At 38.5% G+C, this 18,444-nt stretch overlaps 1 protein-coding gene across 2 annotated transcripts in view; it reads left to right on the top strand.

Annotated features, from left to right (window-relative positions):
• Window positions 1-18,444, top strand: part of smid (nuclear valosin-containing protein-like smid) — a 274,423-nt gene that overhangs the window by 211,458 nt on the left and 44,521 nt on the right. For both annotated transcript variants that reach the window (XR_010861817.2, XM_067159588.2), the window contains exons 10-11: window positions 2,404-3,181; window positions 10,156-10,323. Coding sequence is in view for 1 of the 2 variants with exons in the window: in XM_067159588.2 (XP_067015689.2) it covers window positions 2,404-3,181; window positions 10,156-10,323 (946 nt within the window). In the remaining variant the exon portion in view is untranslated. The remainder of the gene's footprint in view (window positions 1-2,403; window positions 3,182-10,155; window positions 10,324-18,444) is intronic.

Genomic DNA, 18,444 nt, shown 5'->3' with positions numbered 1-18,444 from the left:
CATAGTGGCCATGCAATCAGATGATAGTAGTGATCATAATGTACTGTTGTCCCCAAGCGGTGTACACAAGTTGACAGAAAACAGATGCAGGAAAAGGAAAAGTGACCCCATTGAGTGGAAGGATGTGAAACGAAAACAATTAAAGGACTGTGGGAAAGCTTATAAATTATCTTATGATGAACAGACCCTTTATTTAATGAAAAGTGTTGACCTAGAGGAACCTAATAGTTGAAGGAAAATACTAACAGATGCAACTTCTCGATAAAAAAAGACCACATTTCTTTACAGATTGTAAAACTACCCTTATGCACATATTTTCAGTTTCACATGGATGCATCCGTGCTCTCCAGAGAAATGTGAAAGACGAGGTCATTGTTCTTAAAGACCAGAGGAGCAGGCATTTCAATCGTCCTCGCTCTCTTAAAGATGAAATCAAAAACCAAGTTACAGAACATATAAACAGCTTTCCTAGGCAGCCCAGCCATTATTCTCGACAGAAAACTGAGAAACAATTCCTGTCATCTGATTTAGCCTTAGCTAAAATGTACAGAGCCTTCAGATCAGCACCTTGAGGCTGAAGTAAGCCTTATCAACCTTTTATGAAATAAATCTGAAATTAGGCTCTCCATGAAATCACACGTGTAAGTTATGCAATTTATTATTTATCAAATTTATAAAATTTACTGAAGATGAGCCTAGTGGTATATATATATCTCAGAAAATCACAATGCAATAATGCTGCTCAAAGAGAAGAAAGAAAATACTGAATGATAGTATGCCGCACCATTACAAAGCCGATCAGGCATATAAAGCCATGTACAACGATAGTGGAATTCCCAAAAGGAATGAAAATGTAACTTTGCTTCGATCTGCAACAAGTTCTGCCCTACACTCACCCATTCATCCATGTACTACCAATGCCAGCTGTCTTCCTACAATTTTGCTATACATGACATTTGATGAAATAAAGTTAATTTCTATCTCTGGAATGAAACTATTGGGGAGATAGGATCAACAGAAATAGCATTTCGCAGAGTATGAAACTTATTGTGTGGCCCGATCAATGCGTAGGACAAAATAATAACTGGCTGAATCTTGCACTCTTCAGGAAATTTTTTACCTCAGGCTTTTTTTGATGAAATTCATAAAAAAATTCTCTATTCGGGACACAGCTTCCTCCCATGTGACAGACACTTCGCATTAATTGAAACATAGAAAAAGATTTCTACAGTCCATGTTCCTTCTGAATGGAAGTAGGTGATAGGAGAATCTTTTATTTCAAGAAACTTTGAAATTGTAGAGATAGACAAGAATGACTTCAAAAATTTTGAACCATTGACCAGGGGCATCATGAAGAATAAAGAACTAAAAATCACATAGGCTATGTGGATAAAATTTACTGAAGATGAGCCTAGTGGTGTATATATCAGAAAATCGCACTTGTAATCTCCATAAAGAAATTTTACAGATTTTAAAACTTCACTCTGTTTCCAGAAGCATGACAAATAGGACATTTAACAGTCTTCACAAGTTTAAAGTATTCCTCCAGCCAACCAATAGTTGTATTAAATACGGTTGGACCCTCACCTGTTACAACTAAATTCGTCGCAAGATTGAAGCTATGAACATTTTAAATATAGAATTTTATTGCATTTTTTGCTTGTATTTATCTCAAGTTTTGTATGTATCACTGTTTTTGTATATGTCTTTCATCTTTGTGTTATTTTAGCTGATGTTGACCTCTAGGCTAGATCGAAACATGTCCTATGTAGCTTTTTAGACAGATCATTTATCAAATGACAAACATGTATTGAACAGGTGGATTTTATACAATTAAATTGTTTTAGAATGTTATCTTAGATATTTAAAGTCAATAGAGAACCGGTATGAAGTTTATTACTTGTAATGGTATGTTTAATGTAAAAGTAACTAATGTTATCACAGTACAGTTGGATTAAACATTAAGGCTACAATATTGAAAAGGTACATTAAACAGACTTAATAATACACCACTGTACTGTACATGTGATGTATTGGAACTTAATTTTGAATGATGGTTCTAAAAGACAGGTGAAGATGTGGATAAATGACATTGAGTCTTACCTTCACTCAAGTAATGTTTCTCATAGAAAAGTATTCATATATATATATTTTTTTTTTTTGGTAGACTCCTCTTGAAATGTTTAGATTGATGCTTGCGCAGCCTAGATTAATATACATGATGTCTCTGAGGCTTTTTTTTTTCCACCTTCCTTTCACGGAAGAGGCAATTTGCCAATAAGCAGTTTATCTTTTTCACATGGCAAAAACCAAAACCATATTTATACATACATCATACTGATATTTTGATCAGATTTATGTTTTACAATATTTGCTCATATATATTTTTTTTTTGTTACACAGGGCTTTTGGTGATATGAAGAGTAGTTCCCTTATTGCTGGTGATGTGAAGACTGAAATTACCATTTGTCCTGAGTCGGATGTGAAAACTGGGGTGAACATTGTTTGTGATAAGGCCAATGATGTAGAAAAATGTGTCACAGTGACTGCAGATATAAATTTTGAAGAAGGAAAGACTGGAGAAAAAGAGAAAACAAAAGAAATGGCTCCTTCTGATGGTGAAGGGGATGGAAGCTCAGAGAAGAATGAAACAAAACTGCAGTCTCCAATCGTACCTGATGAACCATCCAAATTAGAAACAGAGGGAAATTCAAGTGATGTAAATGAGGAATTAAAACATTCTGGTGTAGATAGCATGAATACAGATGTGAAAAAGGGTGCTGATAAATCTGAAGGAAAGATGGAAGTGACTCCTGATGATATCCAGGCAGTTCAGGAAAGTACCATTGAATGCACAGAAACACAAAATGAGATTCATGTTAATTGCAAAGATGGTATGGTAGGAAACAGCACCAGAGCGAAACAGAAAGAACAGAAAAAATCTTACAATTCTCAGTCAAATTTATTGCTCGAGGATTTACTTTCATGGTTACATGAGAAACCTCCGTTGTCAAATGATCAACTGAAAGCTCTTCACATCGAAATGGAGGATTTTCTGCTTGCCTTGAAGCATGTTCAGCCTTCAGCAAAGAGAGAAGGCTTTGCTACTGTACCTGACGTTACATGGGATGATGTAGGCTCGCTTCAGAATATCAGACAGGAGTTGCAGATGTCTATCTTGGTAAGTAATGAATCATAACTTTGTATAATTTTCTCATCTCAGTTTTGATTTAAGCATGCGCTGAATTACAGAGCACTGTTCTTGATTTACTCGCTTGATCTCTGCACCCTATTTTTTAAGATACTTTAAAGAAAAGAAATTAACTTGACACATTGAACTGTACTTTAAACAAATTCTTCTACTGTCGAACTCCTTGGTCAGTGGCCATCCTAGCAGCCTTTGGTTCAGAGGTTACTGGGTTCACTTCCTGTTTAGACTGGGAAATTCAGTCACATTTGGTTAATTCCTCTGGCTCAGGGACTGAGTGTTCTAATTTTTCTTAATATACATGTCTTTGGCTTTTGGGAGTGTGATTAGTTCAGTGGCTTAGGGTGCTGGCTTCCCACCTGGAAGGCTGAGTTTCGTATCCTGGTCAGTTCTGGGTTGAGACTTTTATCTGAAGAATCACGTGGCTTCAGGAAGGGTATCTGGTTTAAAACCCCTGGACTAAACCAAAATGACCCTTGTATTTCCAGTGACTAGATATAACTATATATAGTTTCATATTCATCTCTGTTTACACACCACACGGCGAACCAGCACAACTGTAGATAGCATGTAATTGTTCAATACATCCCTCACACATTAGCTGCATATTAACATGTTTTCTCGCATAATTAACACATTTTTTTGACAAAAAACAGGCAAAAAATTTGGATGCTTAACCCAGTGAACAGTACTGCCGTCTATTTACGGCATGGCCCACGGGGTACTGCCATCTATGTATTTCTCGAAGTTTGCGCCTGAATAGTACCGCCGTCTATTCACGTTTCATGTTGAATGTTTGAAATAGCTTCCTGACATCGTACTGGCGGGTTTTTAGAACAATGTTGGAGGATGTTTAGCACGTTCAGCGAACTTTATTCCGTGTTTTATCACAGCTCGTATGTTCTGTGATGAAGTTCTGTCCCAGCATCTCTAGTTACGTAACCTAACTTCTTACGTGATTTTGCTATGAATTACGACAACACCCCTGAACTGTTTTCTAATGTTGTTTCCTGTGAGTGCATTGCATGACTATTCCTTGGCAATATACATTACTTTTCTCTTCCCTCATCTCTGGTTTTCGTAGAAACAAACACTGTCTGATAGTTCACGGCATTAAACTCATCATAAATAATAATATCCCTCAATGATCGCTCCATGCTTACTATTGACATTCATAACTCACAGCACTGGACTACACAGTAACTAAGAGAAGTCCACTAGAGCACTCTGAACCTTGTGACTTACACGTTTGCTATTATACATAGATCACGGTATTTTACAGATTCTGATATGTGCTATTCACAATATTGTTGTGGATCATTTTATTCAATAAGAGTAGTATGTTTTTAATAATTTGGCTTTCATTTAATTAAAGATCCTTGATGATAGTGCATTCTCTGTACAGTAGCCCTCTTTATTATGTTTTTGATTCCATCTTAAAATTCATTTATATTTCTGACATGTATATTGTTCAAAATTTCTTCAAATGTAACTGAGATACTTACCTCGTAAAATACAACATCCAACCTCAAGGTTGTTCCACCTACGCACATTAGCTTTACTTTGTGTTCAGCTTAGAAATTCCCAAAGATTAGAAAACACTTTGCAATGTCAGATCTATATAACTAGCTTGTAAATCCACAAGCAGTCACACTTCTCAAATCTTGGTTTATTTTCGTACATGTGCATCGGATTTATAACAACAGCATGAGATATTTAGAACTAGCACGGCTGGCAGCAGAAGCTTGGTACTTCCGCAAGTTGGGTTGCACTCATTAGATATCTGTCCCACAATGATGTTAGGATTTATACCTGCCATATGATTTTTTCTGTTCAGAATAATGCAGTTATAAAACCATATGAAAATTTCCTCCTTTCCAACTAAATTTCAATAACCTCAGTAACTTCTATTCTATAAAATAAACTGTCTCAGTCATCGGGTTTACTCGTTGAAATTCTTGACTCCATGTTGATGTCAGTCGATGATCGCATGATAGTTTATGGTACTCTAGAACATGGGTGCTCAGCGGACTCGGCCTGCAAAGGCATTTTATGTGGCCCTGGCAGAGTTTTTATAATTCATGTTTTCGTAGATTCCAGAAAAACTAGTTAATAACTTTATTGTAATTTACGGTGAAAGGGGATAAAACCATAAGAAAAATCTCTGAATTATTTCTAGTTTTTTCTTGACATGATGTTTCATTTGTAGAAAAGTTTTAAGATGCATAATTATTCCTACCTTAAACGCAGGTAAGGGTTAAACTTCATCCGTTCATTTCTTCGAATTACAGCTGCAGATTGGAGAGTAAAAGGCCTCCTGCATTCCACGGGGGATTAACACGTTCAGTACCTGCTTCTGAGCGGGACACTTGAATGCCTGGACCGGCCATTTTCATGCCCGGCCCACTTGATGTGCATCACTTATCACAATTTACAATTACTCCTAAACTATAAATGTTAGAAAAATGATACTTTGTGCTTACCTCTAGTAAATATTTAAGGTGTGATATCTGGTGTGACAGGTTTAAAAATACGTCTAATTTTATGCAGCCTATCTGTACTTTCGGCATAACGATTACTGTCACCGAAGTGAAGAAATGAAAGTATGAAGGAAGCGTTTTCGGAACATTGTTTTAGAAAATATCGTAGTATGAATAACAGGGTCTTCGGTCCAGTACATTTTTATATCAGGATTTTGGACTAATCGGTTTCCACGATTGCATGATTGAATTCTTTGTGAAAGGCCGGGGCGCCGCACTTCTCACTTGACTCGCGTATAGATTGGTCTGCTCACACTCATACTGATAAAATTCGTCATTCATGAAAATACTCACGTAACTCAAAATATCCTGCTTATTTTCTATTTGAACGTTTATACCTGAATTGTCTGTAAATGGTGAATGGGTGGACAATAACTAGTATGATATGTATCAGGCACTTCACTTTTCTCTATAGGCCTATCGAATTCGGGAATCGCAATTTCCTCGTCACTCTCACTTTCACTATCTGAGTCTATTTCAGGAATAAGTTCATCACCAGAATAATCATTGTGAACAATATCTATTTAATCTTCCGTAAGAAATTTTGTATTATAAGCCATTATACTACACTCGGTAAGGATGACACGCACTGCATTGGAATCTCAAGTACCGCCTTGACGCGCGAGGAAGTTATGAGATTTTTCAGCTAAAACTGCTGAGATAAACATGGGCCCACTCAACGAGAGGCTTATCTCAACAAGGTCAACCAACTTCCTGCTACAACCAGTAACGCTGACTAAGGTTTAAGAATGCATAGATGAAGAATATAAACAGCATTCCTTCGCGCGGAACATTAAACGTCTTACGCCGTCCACGGCCCGCAGCATAGGAGCAGGCTCGAACGTCTTACGCCGTCCACGGTCCGCAATGAGTTAAATAGGTACAGTTATCTTGGGACATCCACAGAAAGTGGCCAGTTTATACCCGGAAAGTGTTTTGAGAGGTTCATTGTGATTTACTACTTTACTGTGAACTAGCGTTCTTATGAACTGCTGTTATTCAAAGTACTGTAGTTTTAATAATTTATTTGTGAACAAAAATGTCCCTTTCGAAACGTAGAAAGTGGATAGTAAGTGCCATGTTTTTAAAGAAAAATGGACTGATGACTATTTTGTATTGAGAATAGTGGGAAAGTAATGTGTCTGATATGCAATTCAAATATCTCAGTTATTAAAGAATTTAACATCAGGCACCATTATGTTTCGAAGCACAAATCTATATATAATAAATACAATAGGGTATTACGGAAGGAAAAGATTTCAAATTTAATGAAAGGTCTCACTGCTCAAAAACAGATGTTTACAAAACAGATTGAGGAAAATATAGCTGCAGTCCATGCTAGTTATTAAGTTGCACATTTATTAGCCGCTAAAGGGAAACCATTTTCTGATGGGGAGCTTGTGAAGAACTTACTGTATACTTTCTGTAATAGAAGGAATGTGTCCTGAAAAGAAACAACTGATAAATTTAGTCAGCTTATCACGGAGCACAATGATGAGAAGAACAGAAGAACTCAGGACTAATTTGTGCTCACAACTACGCGGAAAATATAAATCTTTCAAGTGCTTTTCGTTGGCTTTGGATGAAAGTAATGATGCCCGTGATACAGCACAACTTTTAACCTGTATTTGTGTGATTGACAAAGCGTATGAAATAACTGAGGAGCTGGTATCTTTAAGAAGCATCCATGGAACTATAACAGGCGAGGATTTGTTTCTCCAAACGATTGAAACATTGAAGAATCTCGATTTAGGGTGGAATGGATTGGCAGCTATAACTACAGATGGAGCAAGGAATATGAGTGGTACAAAAACTGGATTTATTGAGAGAATAAGAAACAAATTTACTAACAGAAATACTGATATGCCTCTTGAATTACACTGCATTATTCATCAACGAATTCTATGTGGAAAAGTATTAAATTTACAATATGTGATGAACACAGTGACATCTACAATTAATTATATTCGATCGCATGGACTCGGTAGTTCCAGTCATTTCTGGCTGAAATTGATTGTGATTATGGCGATGTAATTTATCATAGCGAGGTACGCTGGCTTAGTCGTGGTAATATATTGAAACGCTTCTTTCATCTTCGTGAAGAAATAAGCACGTTTATGAATATGAAACGGAAAGAAGTGACAGAATTTGGGGACGAAAACTGGATGTAGGATTTAGCAATACTCACAGATTTAATGCATTTAAATATTTTGAATAAGGGATTACAAGGGAAAGGTGTGCTTTTAAATGAAGTGTATAGTTACGTGTTAGCGTCCCACAATAAATTGAAATTATTTCGACAACAATTAGAGAAGGGCATGTTCCCACACTTCTCATGTACTGAGCTTCAAGAAGTGAACTCAAACAGTTCATTGCGATATGATCGGTTTATTAAGTTGATTGACCTACTGAAGAATGAGTTTGAAACCAGATTTAAAGACCTTTCTGTGAATGCGGAGAAAATTAATTTGTTCGAAAATCCATTTGCAGTTGATGTCGGTGATGCACCTGTACAGCTACAGATCGAATTGATTGAACTTCAGTGTATTTTCCAATTAAGGGACAGGTTCGCGGAAGGAAATCTTATTAACTTTTATGGGGTACTTGGTAATAAAAAATTTATGGCTTTCTTAAAATTAGTGAGAAAATTCTTGTGCACGTTTGCGAGTACTTACATTTGTGAATGAGGGGCACCTGGGTGTGTGGATATATTTGTGTTAGGGAAGGTGGGGGGGAGAACAGTGTGGTCCCCGGTACGTTTAGGAATCTGCCATTCAACTGAAAATTGGTGTGTAATATCTGAAGCCATTTTTTTTCAGTTTTGACTCAGTTAATTTGTAACTGTCAGGTTCTTCAGACTGGCAAAACTAATTTTGAATAACCAATTTATAAAATGCATGAAAAAGAAAAGTATGGTAACAGTATTATACTTGATTTGTATTAATGAAATTGTTTCTTTTTCAAGTATAATACTGTTGCCATATGTTTTCTTTTTGAGGTAATTTATAAATTTATTACTCAGAATTAGTTTTGGCATACTGAGGAACCTAACAGTTATGAATTGACAATTGGTGCTCATATGTTTTCTGATGAATGCAAAATACTCTGGCATGTTGTAATTTTATATGCAAATAATTCGCTGGAATCATATTACTCATTCCTTTAACAGGTAGAAATTTTTTAATGGCTTCTAAATAATCAGCCTTCAGGTTAACTGCATTACAGTGTCAAAGAATGCTCTTCTACTTTGCTCAATTCCTCGCTTTATAATGCCTTTTGCATGAGTTGCAACTTTACAAAACGTCAGCCATGTTCTTAGACCTTTTGGACCTAAATCGGAAATATGAAAGGGCTCAGTATCCATAAAAGTAAAATCACTACTGACTGAATTTTTTTAAACTACTATTTTCAGTTCAGTTACATTCGAGATTTTCACTCGACACAGTTTTTACTCACAGAGTGAACTGAACACAAAGCCCACTGGCACGTCAAGCTCCTGCTCTCCAGCACAGTTTCTCAGGTGTAGCCTCTTGCTACACAACTCCACATTTCGTGTGATTAAGACAGTCTTACTCCTCGCTGACATAGACTCACAACCATCTCATAACTTACTCATGTTATCTCGTGATTGACTCTGGACTGGCTCCATGTCCCACAACTGCACTCTTTATATAAGGCCACGGAATATTGTCGTTGTTTCTGCTTCCAGATTATTCTAGGCACCTTCTCCATTGTTAATCAGCCATTTATTATTTAGTTATTTAGTTTGGATTTTTTTTTTTCTTTTTCAAAAATGTTGCTACAATTTGTGGACAGCAGATGGAGAAACAGCACAGCAAGAAGTACATACTCAGAAGTGCCCCCATCTCCGTCAGCCATTTGCTGACTGTTGTTTTTTTCAGTGCGGATCTCCTCACATTGTTGCATACTTTTGGCATTGTATTATTATTATTATTATTATTATTATTATTATTATTATTATTATTATTATTATTATTATTATTATTGTTGTTGTTGTTTTTGTCTATCACTTCATTACTAGTATGAGGTCTTTTGTGCACTCACGCCTTGTCAATGAAACACTTACATAAGAAATACTGGAAGTGTTTGTATTTTATGTGTAGCTAATATTCCCATTTATTGTTATTTAATTTTTGATTTTCTCACTTTTAGGGTATGTTTCTCAAGGTCTCTGCTGTATGGTTCTTTGTAACACCTATGAAGTATTTTCCTTAATTTAAGTTTCAAAATGTTAAGTTTAGGGAAATATTAAAATAGTATTTTATTGTACTTAAGGAATGATGAGGGATGGATTTATGTGCTTATACTTTTTCAGAGGTTTTCTGTGTGCTGATGTTGATATTATCCTGAATATACTTCTATAAATGGCATGTAATGTGTTGACAGGCACCAGTGAGACACTCGGAGAAATTTGCAGCCCTGGGGTTATCTGCTCCTACTGGAGTACTTTTGTGTGGACCTCCTGGCTGTGGAAAAACACTTCTTGCCAAGGCAGTAGCAAATGAAGCTGGCATAAACTTCATATCTGTTAAAGGACCTGAACTCTTGAATATGGTAAACTTTTGTTTTGTTTTATATCTTTGTTTCCACGTGATGCATCCTATTGTTGGTTTATTAAGATTGAAACCTTTTTTTTTTTCCACTGTCAGCTCAGTTAGTACAACTTTTAAGTTTTCCAGTTTTTCGAAACATGAATTATAGCACTTAGATACACTATACCATACCTTTAAAAACACACACACTTAAAGAACAATGAATGACATATTTCATTCTACAAGATCATCCCCAGATTCGATCATCGCTTTTAATTATGCGTATATGTACAGTATTGTATACGTTGTGTAAATTGGTGATATCATGAACCAGTGAGACAAATATGAATGTACAAATCCATCAATATCACTTTAGTACTCTTGATTAAGTATACTGTACTTAACTTAGTTGTATCCAGGTCACATGTTTTGCTCTTGGCTTCTAACCTGTCTGCAGGGGAGTTAGTGGAGAAGTGAGAGGACCAAATCTGTTCTACTGAGAGAGGAGGAATCGCTACGTGGCTGAAGTCTATATGCTTTAGTGCGTGTTTCAAAATGGATGCAGCTAACAATTTTGAATAAAAATTGTGCATTGGAAAAAAAAAAAAAGAAGCAGCCAACCAAACCAATTTCCACCATCACACACATTCAGGGTACTAAATTAATTCAATTTTGGTAGGAGCTGGTGACCTAGATGTTAGGTCCCTTTAACCCTTCAGGCCGCTATTAAAAGTTGGCCAAGTTTTACCCTACAGTGGTAATAAATTTTAGAAAAATACTGCAATTTCACATGCTGTCACAAACATTGCTATAACTTCTAAATGACTTGTCTGATTTTGTTCAAAATAAGTGGAAATGCAGTTCATATCATGCAGATTTTGTATCTATATATAAAAAGGTGCTGCAGAGTAAAGAAAATGCCTAATTTTTCCTTGTTGGAATAAAATTGAAATCAACAGGTGTCCATGACCACTCGGGTGAGCATTCCCTTACATTACTATCATTATGTACATCACACGTAATTAGCTGGTGTGCATAATCATCATCACTAACACTTTCATTATCACTCAGATTATTCTCATCACTACTTTCACCTAAATTCCCCCTGTGGGTGGGGGACACAGGCGAAGAATTCACCCACAGTATCCCCTGCCTGTCTTAAGAGGTGACTAAAAGGGGCGACCAAGGGATGATCAAATTAGAACCATGAAACTACTTGTGATTAGTACCACCACGTGGGGAACACCATGGGTCGCTTTTACTTGTGCGTAGTACCACTATGTTGGTACCAAGTAGGTTTGTGATTAGAAGCAACTGAGAGCACGATGGCTTTCACAGTACCCGTGATTAGTAGCACTATATGAGCGACACCATGGGATGAGGGAAAACATGGTTCTGGCTTGCCTATGATTAGTACCCTTATGTGATGAACGCCATAGGTTTGCGTTGCCTGTAAATGGCACCGCAATGTGCGAAAGAGCGTAGGGCTGTAATACATGTGCGAATTTCATTACCTGTGAGTAGTACCATAATGTGTGGAATACCGCGAGTCTACGCTACTCTTGATTAGTACCACAACATGACAAATACCATGGTTCAACTTTCCTAGCGATAAGTACCATTTTAATAAAAAAAATAGGACTGACAGAACTGTTGATGGCGGCAGCTATAGTGCCTACTCTATTAGTCATCGGAGGCGTCGAGATGAACCTAGGCCCACTGACATGTGAGGACATGGAGAAAATCAAGGAAGTTGTCTGCGATGCGTCTCAGGCTGACCAGACCAAAGAAATGTTAGAAGCACAGTTCCAACAAATCAACGATTTAACAGAAATAAAGGCGAAGATAAGAGAAGACAAGGAGCTATAATAAATCAGAGAATTCAGGCGATAGAAGAACAAATACAGATACTTCAGTGGCGAGATAGCAGAAGAACGATATGAGGGACAGCATAACCAAAGATCTAACATCAAAGCAAACAAATCCAAAAAAACATACGAGGCTAAAATAAGAAACTGACTCGTAAAGAAATGACGCTAACCACTCAGCTAAATAAATCAGGATAAAATGTAAGAAAGCAAGGTGCGACCTCGTGCAAACGGTCCACATTTATGTTACAATTTATATTTACATTAACAAGCTTCCTATCATTTACTTTAAATGGGGCATAGTCCTTCCAAACAAACCTACATCTACAGAAATTAAATATCAAACTAACCTTTTGCAACGTTAAACATGTTGACACTCGCATAATTATATTAAAACACTGTACTCATCTGTAATGTTGACTGATGGCCGCTCGTCCTCTGGAGACAGCCGACCCCATCTAGTTTTTAGCCCGCCATATTGATGATAATGCTGCCTTCAGAAAAGACTTGGATCAGTCCTTTTGTCTCCATCGAGGGGTAGAAAGGTGATGCTGTGTTTTCCGTTGTTGCTTCTGCTTCTGGATGTCGTCTAAAACATCCCCTCGTTCACGATGTAGAAACTAAGTCAAGATCAACCGGCCGGTTACGAGAATACTACAGCCGGGGTAAATTCCACCGAGCGTGAAACCAGTTCCCATTCAGTCGCGGAACCGCTTCTCTTATCTACTCCCTTAACTAGATCAAATATTTCCCATTTATAAAAGGCTGGACTGAAAATTTGTTTAAAGTTTACGCCCTCGGAAAACTATTACACAGGCAGGTTACTATGCGTTTTGAAATGATTAAATTGAACTGTTCTCTCCCTTTGGTAATCGTAAGTTAAATGCCATTCTCCCAGTATTAGAAAACATGAGTATATCAAATGCAGACAGAGCATCTTCCAACAAAATCTTACGAGTCCTCACACGATAACTCGCGTAAATAAAAACTTCTTACGATGTTACCCGCACAGAATCTCGCCGAATAATAGGGTAACTAACTGACACGGTCATCGTTTTTATTAACTCATCCTCGAAGACGCCGTCGAATCCTCGATTGTGGCCACATCTCTCCTGGACCAATGTCTCGCCATATCGACTCTTGCTCTATCGTTTCATTGGTTTGACGCATCGCGTACCTGACGCTTACTTCAAACATTTCTTATAAGTGACCCTAGCCTCTCGCGCTGGCATCCGAAATGTTGTTCGTTGGAATTCTATTGTTCCCTTGTTCGGCTTTGTGTGTGTCATGTCGAAATTCCACCTTCCAAACTTAGCTGGTGAGCAAACAAATCCGAGCTCCAAGCTCCCTGCAGAAATTGCGACATGTTCTGCTGAATGTAGATGTTTCCTGCCAGTTACTAGCACTTAATAAAAATGGAATATTCTCTGTACATTCAAATAAATAACTGATTAATTAAATGAGCACTTCAATTGAAGGGCTGAGAACCATAGTGGGCCAAGTGCTATTTTTTAAAAATGGAGAAAATTAAGGTTAAAGTTTAGTCACTGCTATCACAGACACAGATTACAGAGACTACAACATTTGCATATTATAGTTAATAGATCCATTAATCACTACAAAGCAAAAGACAAAGATTATCTGGCTTTTTAAGACAAATAAAAAGTAAATGAATAACATCATTTTCCACTGGAGTGGATTTGGCCCACTTTCGCTCTAAACAGAACAGATGAATTTTAACAATACGCCAGTGGGCCAACTCCACATGCCACTGTAAGGTACTTCATTTTGCCGCAGTTACATCACAATATTGCAAATCCTTAAAAAACTTAGGATTAACTGGTGGAATGAATGGAAGCATGGCAATTAAATCATCATATTTAGCTTTTGTTAGCTTAATGGGTGCTGCGTAAGCAGGACTCAGTTCCCATGGTGAAGGTACTGAAGTTGTTACCTTTACAGATGGCCTGGCCTTACGAGAAGGTGAAATATCAAGGATTTTCCATTCTTCCATATCGTTGAGGGTGTAGCTGAACTTAATCTTAAGAGGTTCGTTAGACTGGAAATGAAACCACCTAACTTTGAGCCACTCATACTTCTCCCCATTTGCTGTTTCCTTACGAACCACAAAGTTTTTTGAGAGCTCCTTAATGTTCACAAATTTTTTCTGTTCCATTTTCGTCACACTAAAGGGCTTATTTCTCCTACATTCCTTAACTAAGGTCACATAATCTTCTACGGAAAACAGTGATTTTGCCTTACATTTTGAAGTTTCGCTGGTACTAAAATCTCTGTCATTAGGCAAATATGAATGGACAGGTTATGATCAATAGTTTTCAATTGGGAATAATGAACTGATGTGGCCATAAGATGCAATATACTGATTCCTATTCTGACCAACACAAGTGTCTGAATAGGCTATTAAATGATTTGCTGTTGTGCTGACGTTCCTCAGGTAATACAGAATACATGAACCTACTTCTGTTGGGCCCCTTTGTGCTGTATCTTCACCCCACAAGTACATGTACCCTTTCTCATCCTCACAGTTATGTATTCCTACATTATACACCCAAAACTTCATCTTGTAAAAATAAACGCTACTTGTTATTAAGGGAAGGAGGAGGGTCTGCTGCATGTCAAATCACTGCTTCTATTTTCCTCGTGGCCGATGTCCACCATGATACTATGCATATCACGTGACTCAGAGCAAGCGAAGGATTGGTCATGCAGATTTGGCCCATTATGGCATTACCTCCAGCGGCTAGTTCAATTTGGTTGATTTTTTGTGATCCTGTAGCACATAAATGGGAAGACGTAGAGATAGCCCAGTTGGAGAGATAATACCTAAGTCAGAAATGAACCGCTAGATGGCATTAACTCAATTTCGACGGTTAGTGGATTTGGCCCACTATGGTTCTCAGCCCTTCAGTTAAGGCTCATATCCTCCGTACTTTGGCAAAAAAATCGTGGAATGATTGTTTTTCATCTCCGTGGTATCTCATTCTCAACGGGGCATGATTCCCGTCTCCTCTTGTACTAAATTCCGTTTGAATTCCTCAGCTAATATTAGAATCTGGCGTTCTTCCTTGAAACATACATTTTCTTCTAGTGCCTGCTTGCACCATAGTAGTAGTTGCCTTCGTACCCTCACGTCGTCCTCCATGGGAATTTAGAATTTTCCATTCGGAATTGCTAGGCAGGCAATAATTCCATTGTGGAGATATATCTCCCGTATGCAGTTATCAGACTGTGCCTCATATAAGGCTTCTGATAAGCTCACCTGCATACACCCAGCGTCAGTGGATAGGGTCTAACACATCCCACTCTGACGAGTCTAGTGTCAGACCTAAGACGAAACGCTGGTTAATAGAGCAAACGCCTGAAAAGCCTTACATCTGATATGTTTTTGACATGCTCTATTGGTGAAAAATATCTAATTCCCTCCATGGGAATTTAGAATTTTCCGTCCTCACATGCCTCACGCTCAGGGTTTGTCTCCTTCACTTCCTGGTCGAGACGTGCACGTTTACTTGGCTCTGGTCCACAAGCGTTGACCTCCGCTCAAGTTTCTTCGTCCGCTTCTTCTCCTGCCTCTTCATCGTCTCCTTCTTCCAGGACATCTTCTTCTTCGTCTCCTTCTTCTACTCCGCTTGAGTCGACCTAACTTGTTCTGAGCTCTCCGTCCCTTTAAACTTGATAACGTGCTTCGACATATCTATGACCGCCTGATGTGTCTTCAAAAAATCTCCCCCAATATTTAAGTGGTAGTGTATCTTCGGCATTACAATGAATGTGTGGTTAAAATAGCAGTTTCCAATTTCTAGTTCTAGGAACACCTGTTCCTTACAGACAGCAATCTTATCTGGAATAATCCCTCTTATTTTCACACTTGAAAGCGGTATGGTAGGCACATGTATTTCCGTCCTTATGCGCTTTATTAAGTCTAAGGAGATCACGCTGGTTGAGGCCCCCGTATCAGTTAAGGTTTTAACAACAATATTGGCAATTTTCACATGTATAATCGGCAATGTTCTCGTGACTATCTCATCTTTCCTCTGGATATCGGCAACCAATTCTTCTGGATCGACCACTCGCGCATCAATCTGCGCGATGACCCATACTTCATTCTTCTGCTGCTGTTGCCGTCCCCTCTCCTGCTGGCCTAAGAAAATTGGCGGGTTTTTTTTCCTGAGCAGACTCAAATCCCTGAGCTGGCTGATTTAAATTGCTCCTCCTGTTCCTTTGTTTGTCGCGCTGAAGTCCCTTACTCTTGGCTCCCGCACATCCTTCTTGCGCCGCTCTCTCCAAATTTGCCTCCTTCCATTATTCCTTTTCTCGTACCTTCCTGGCCAATTCATCTAAGTATTTCTCGGATTCTCTTCGTCTCTCCTCGATTTCATCCCTGAAGTTTCGGCGCGGTTGGTTCCATTCTCGGCATCCAGTCCCTGTGCGGTTCGTGAATACTCTGTAGGGGTGGCTAGAATTTTCTTCCCTTCTCGCTGGTCTCCTATCCTGCCATCGCTGATTTCCTGGGTTCCATCGCTCGAATCTAGTGAATTGCCTACTGTAGCGGTTCCCTTCGTTGTAGCGGTACTCCGGCCTTGGCTGCCACGCCCCTTCCTGCCTAACGAAAGTGTTTGTCCCCTGGTCTCTTCTGCGTGGTTTTTCCTCTTCCATGGTGGCGTTAATTAAGTTCACCTGATTGTCGTGATGTCTAACGTTCCTGTGGTGGTATGCGTGAGTCGTCTGGTCCAACTGTCTCAGAACGGCCTCAGCGTCCACTAGCATCTTGATATTCGAAGCGATCATGATCCTCTGAATTTCGACTGGCATCTGCTTCTCTATCGCGCTAATCAATTCCTCCTCCGTGGGTGCGTTATCTAATTCTTTGAGCTGTTGCAGCTGTGCCGTAAAGAACTCAAGAGTACTTAGATGGAGAATTTGCCGGGTACTTTCTGGAATATAGCTCCAGTTCACAATTAAGTATTTATTATTTTCCACCTAGTCGATACAGTGATTGCTTAAGGCAATTTAATGGTTAAAAGTGGTACATGTTTCGTATTTTATCAACATCTTCAGCCACATAACACTGTTTAGATGAAAAATATATAAAATTGACAAAGTAATGCTTAAGAGGAAGTGTCCTGAAAATTAACATGAGATTGACAACACTTCCTCTTAAGCATTACTTTGTCAGTTTTATATATTTTTCATCTAAACAGTGTTATGTGGCTGAAGATGTTGATAAAATACGAAACATTTACCACTTTTTACCATTAAATTGCCTTAAGCAATCATTGTATCGACTAGGTGGAAAATAATGAATACTTAATTGTGAATCTATTGAAGTGCGATACAGACCATGAAACTGATTTTATGTAATATAGCTCCAGTCTTATAGCTTGCTGCGTTTGTTGGTTCCAATACTTCCGCAGGAACGCTTGCTTAAATTCCTCGTAGTTACTGAAGGAGTAACGAAACGCCGTAAACCAAGTTAGGCTGTGTCCGTCCAGTAGCTTCTCCACGGTCCTGAGCTGTTTTTCACGAGGTATTCTGTGGTCGTGCATGTAGTCTTCTAGCTGACGCAAGAAACCCTTGGGCGTCACTGCTCCTAATCCGTCAAATTTCCTGGGCATGTCGTCCCCTGTCCGAATAATATTAATTATTGGCGTTGACATCTGTACATTTCTGCTCATGTGCGCTCACTCTATGTTATTGGGTATACTCTGACTATCGTGTGCTGTGTCATCTGACGGCTGTCCTAGCTTACTGGCTTCATTTAATAGTTCTGGTCCCAGGTAACATTGCTGGTATGACATAGATTTTATGTTAGTCATGGACCTATCATCCTGCAATCTTAACTGTGTCATCTCCCTCTGGAGGTCTGGTATTATACTAGCGTGCATCCCTAAATCATGCTTAAGGTCCGTTATCTGGCCGGCGTTGCTGTCTATTCTGATCTCGGCCTTCTGCTGTCATTCACCCCATGATGTGATCCTTTCTCCTAGCTCTATGCCGTTCTGGCTACTATCTTCCTGGTTTTGAGCATCCTGCCATTAACTTCCTTCCAGAGACTAGACATTTCGCCCCTGGTTTCTGTCTTCACACAGCCGACTTCTTCCTCCATGAACTCTCTCACTTCCTGGACTTCCTTCTTGATCTCAGCTGTCATTTCTTCTTTGACCCTGTTTATCTGACCTGTCTTCTCTTGTATTGCCTCTACGACCGTCAACATCTCCGTCTTAAAACTTGATATTCTGTATTTAAAACTGTTG

This window comes from Anabrus simplex, chromosome 1, assembly GCF_040414725.1.
Source record: "Anabrus simplex isolate iqAnaSimp1 chromosome 1, ASM4041472v1, whole genome shotgun sequence".
Taxonomy (NCBI): Eukaryota; Metazoa; Arthropoda; class Insecta; order Orthoptera; family Tettigoniidae; genus Anabrus; species Anabrus simplex.
This window is presented reverse-complemented; position numbering and strand designations above follow the sequence as displayed.